The sequence below is a fragment of the Gavialis gangeticus genome, unplaced genomic scaffold, assembly GCF_001723915.1.
Source record: "Gavialis gangeticus isolate Ggan-Ray unplaced genomic scaffold, GavGan_comp1, whole genome shotgun sequence".
NCBI lineage: Eukaryota > Metazoa > Chordata > Crocodylia > Gavialidae > Gavialis > Gavialis gangeticus.
Genome location: NW_017729034.1, coordinates 61,997,072 through 62,001,601, shown reverse-complemented (window position 1 = coordinate 62,001,601; position 4,530 = coordinate 61,997,072). Strand labels below are relative to the sequence as shown.

General features: G+C 44.9%; 1 protein-coding gene across 3 annotated transcripts in view; it reads left to right on the top strand.

Moving 5' to 3' along the window:
* Nucleotides 1-3,822, top strand: part of KIF25 (kinesin family member 25) — an 81,792-nt gene extending 77,970 nt beyond the window's left edge. For all 3 annotated transcript variants that reach the window (XM_019527505.1, XM_019527504.1, XM_019527506.1), the window contains one exon: nucleotides 3,625-3,822. In XM_019527505.1, coding sequence (XP_019383050.1) covers nucleotides 3,625-3,782 — 158 coding nt within the window. In that variant the 3' untranslated portion in view covers nucleotides 3,783-3,822. The remainder of the gene's footprint in view (nucleotides 1-3,624) is intronic.
* Nucleotides 3,823-4,530: the final 708 nt, after the last annotated feature.

The following is a 4,530-nucleotide window of genomic DNA, read 5'->3' as shown; positions in this document are numbered from 1 at the left end:
GGGGTGCTCATCAGGATCTGAGGGAACGTCTGTTCACCAGAGCACCCAAAGGGATGACAAGGTCAAACAGTCACAAACTCCACCATGACTGTTTCAGGCTGGACATAAGGAAGAACTTTGTTACTGTCTGAGCCCCCAAGGTTTGGAATAGATTGCCGCCGGAGGTGGTTCAAGCACCTACTTTGAATGCCTTCAAGAGAAATTTGGATGTTTATCTTGCTGGGATCCTATGATCCCTGCTGACTTCCTGTCCCTGGGGCAGGGGGCTGGACTCAATGATCTTCCAAGGTCCCTTCCAGCCCTAATGTCTATGAATCTATCATTATAAGTCTAGCAGTGTTTCTGGAACAGGTTGTATAGGAGGACATAAAAAGGCACTGGAAATCAGAAATCTATTCTGAACTCTATCTTAATTATTTGTGTAAGCCATTTTAACTTTATTCGATGTTGGTTTTATGTGCTGGTAAGTTTTCTATACCTACTTCACTGGATTCTGAAACGCTTAATTAATTTAAGATTTAACTTCAAGTACATTTTAAAATTAAGCTTGATTAATCCACTGTTTGGTTTATACAGATATCAGAAATGTTCAGATTTCCTGGCTCCTCTTGCTGCATGTAGTACACAGTGCCCAAATAGTATATGGAAATCCCAGAGCATGCACTTCAGTTCTCTGGTACAGCTCCTGTTTGAGCTTGTGTGGGCACGTCTTCTCTAACATTTCATTGAAGTGTACAATGGCAGTACGTAACATGAGTGCAGCTACTGGTGAGCATATGTTTGAGGTTGGTCCCCTTCTGTCTGATCCACACAGGGATTGCCTACACGTGCACTTTACTGTTCATTAGACTAATGTGCAGTAGGGCTGTGCGAAACAGCACCATTTCATTTCAATGGGACAGTGTTTCGTTTCAAGTTTTGTTTCGTTTTGAAGCACTGTTCTGTTTCATTTCGTCGAAACTTTTGCTGTTTCGACACTTGACATTTCACTCATAGGCTATAATGGGGAAGCACAAAACTGCCTATAACTTTGTCATTTTTTGGCAGATTTGAATGAAAACAGCAGAGAAGCTAGACGCTTCTGAGGGCATGAAATTTGGCAGGCTTCAAGGAGATAGGTATAGGGGTTTCTGGGAAACTGCACCTCAAGCTGCTGACAAGCAAAACTTGTGACGTGTGACTTTGTGTGTGTTAAGGCTCACCCTCTCTGGTGCTGGGGCCTCTATACAACAAAGAAGTGTGGCCCAGTGAGGCCTTCTCCACCCCTACAGCCTCAGCCTGGTCCACCACTTTAAATGACAACAGGTAATAACTTAGTAAGCAGCACAGGAGCACCAACAGCATCTCCAGGCAGCCAAACAGTCACAGTCAATATCAGAGCAGTCCTTCCCCCTCTCTCTCTTTACTTTAGTTTCTGTTTCCCTGCAGGCAAGCCCAGCTTCAGCTTTGAAACTTGAAATGTTATGAAACTTTCAAAATGTGTTGACTGCCCTCATTTTGTTTCAAGGCTGTTTCGAAGCCTTTCATTTCATTTTGTTTTGATTTCACTGTTTCAAGCTTGAAATGAGTTGAAACAGCATTGAAACAAAACAACCGACAAAATTTCGCTCAGCCCTAATGTGCACTAAAGCATCACTGTTTACATGTGTGCAGTGAATACTGCTCAGCAGATTAATTTAAAGCGCCATTTACTAGCACTGATAGATACAGGCGCTAGATAATGACATTTTAAACTAATGTGCTAAAGCACATACATAGACTCTGACTGGGAGCAGTCTGCTCCTGGTCAGCCCAGGCAGCAGGGGGCCACAACTTCTGCCTGGCTAAGCCCCGAGCTTCAGGGGGCGGGCAGGGAGCTGTCGCAGCAGCTTCCATCTGTCCAGGGGCAGCTCCCGGCTGTACAGTGCTCAGAGTTAGCCCCAAGCTATGGGGGTGGGGGGCAGCGTTCTCTCTAAGCTGTATGGCGTGTGCAGTCACACAGGCAAGCTCATGCTGCACTGCCAGGTGCACCTGCGCAGCTGTGCATGCCATATAGCTTAGAGGGAACGCTGGGTGGGGGGAGTTGTTACAGCAGGTCCTAGTTGTCTGGGGGCAGTTTCCAACCCCCCAGAGCCCACACAGGTGGGAGCTGCTATAACAACTCTCCCCTCACCCTTCAGAGCCCAGGCCTGAGCTCTGTACCCTCTGCCAGCCTGGGGCTGCCCCTGGAGCCCCTTGCCAGCCAGGAGCTGACACCCGGGGGATCCTGGAGCTCCCCCTGGCTGCTGCAGGGGGTCAGAGGAGGGCAGGAGCAGCCCTGGACTAGGCTGCTCCTGTCAGGCTTAATTTGCTCCTGACCTGGGCACATGTCTAGATGTGCACCCAGGAGCAGTTTAATGCACCTGAATTTACTGTGCAGTAAATTTTGGCACATCAGTTGTACATGTAGATGTGCCCACAGTATATAAGTGAGAGTTTCAGTTCAGTCCTTGGTGTGTTGACTAAGATGGTGGTAGCCCTGAGCACACAGATTTTTGAGAGGATATCTCATAGCAAGGACTTGGGGAAGGGGAAATACTGATTCTGAGCAAAATATTTGTGCAAACATTTAGTGGAAATAAAAAGCGCCAGTTTTCTAAAGGTGGAAAGTAAGACAGGAAAGACTGGAGAGATTTCCACAAGTCTTGGAGTCAAGAGGCCTAGGTGCTAATCCTGGTTCTAATACTGACCTTGGATATATGACCTAAAGCAGTGGTGGCCAGCATTTTTGGTAGGTGTACTATATATAAATTAAGCCCTGCCTCCACCCTGAGTGCGGCTCTCATCCCTGACACCCAAAGGCACACCTGATGGAGTTTGCCCTTGGGGCACCGGAATGAAAGCAAGGGATGCTGCTGCAAGGTGAGGTGTCACTGTCAAGCACCAGGTTAACCCTTGCCTGGCCCCGCAACCTCCACTCTTTTATATGGCAAGTGAGATTCCAGAGCCCTTAATTCAGCGGCAGCTTCAGGGCCAGGCAAGGGTTAACCTGGCTCTTGGCAGTGACACCTAGCACCTCCTCTTGCAGCAGTATCCTGCTTCCATAACTGGAGGTCGAACTCCCTATCTAAACCCAATGGGCACCTTCCTTTACTGAGCTCCTGGGGCTTGCATGCCATGCCCAACAGCTACCTGTGCCACTTGTAGCATATACCATGGGTGGGCCAACCCTAACCTACAGTCTCTGAGCTGGAGTTTCCATCCAACAATAGCTTTTGACAATTAAAGGATCCCTTTCTTGAAGTACTCACCTACAAATGACATCTGCTTTTATAGTGATCTTACAACACATGGCAAAACTTAATGAAATGTCCAAATCCATCACACACATGTGGACTTATTAATGCAATAGTAAAAGACAGTAAGGTCTGTATTATAAATAGTACAGTATGTTTGTTCTAACAGTAAATGCTCAGGCAGCTAAAAGAGACAATTTCAGATGGCTTTACTGGAATAAGCTCGTGTATATTTAACAGCCCTGTTTATATGTAGTCCTCCAATGTACAGAACTGACAGCAGCCCACTCTGGCTGTCGCGCAGATGAACATGTCAGCATTTCCTAACATATTGAACATAAATATGCATGTGTGTTTCTTCTGTTTTTAGGGGGCGATGCTAAATTGCTGGTGATGCTCTGCATCTCCCCCTGCCAGAAATATTTAGCGGAATCACTGCAATCTTTGGGATTTGGAACGCGAGCTCGGCAAGTTCAGAGAGGACAAGTCAAGAAAAGAAATCTACTGGTGTCAAGTAAATCCAAATAAAACCAAGACTCTTGTGGATTAAAGTATTATTAATGAGTTCCTCAGCCTGAAATGTATCTTGTTGTCATAAAGCCATGCTTTTAGATTTAAACTGCCAGATAAAATAAATGCTCTTCAGTATAGTATTAGCAAGCCATAAACTTGCTGGTAATGTTCTGGTTCCAGAGATAACAAAAAGTATTGACAACAGCTACCAAGCATGATGGATGGCATAGCACAAAAATACATCATGTTTTAGTGGAGCAACATCAAAACATAGTTTTAGGGCAGATGTTTAGATTTGGCAAATAAGTCGAACTAAGTCAACAGAGGACTGATTCCAGACAGTTCACATTGGAAGAGCTGCGCCTGCATCTTGTTATTTCAGTTAAAGATACAAGTTTTCTATTACTCTGCTTCATTTCAATATATTTTGTTTGATCTGTCAGCACGTCATCCTGCTGATGTGCTCATCTCTTTTGCCCCAAACATTCCTAATTTGTAATTTGTAACTAACTTGCTAACTGAACTGAAGGATTTTCTCTCTCAATTAAATATATAACTAGGGCATCAGTAAGTTGGACCAAAGGGAAAAGAATAAGATACTATTTTTCTGTTGGGAAAACTCATCTTGATATTTTGGCAGAAGGGAACACCTGAGTGTCAAACCCAGAAGCGAGGGACAGATTGCCCAACTTTTAAAATTTGTGTTTCACTTTAAAGAGCAGGAGTGAAATTCAGGTCCCATTTGAAGTCATAGGAATAGGAT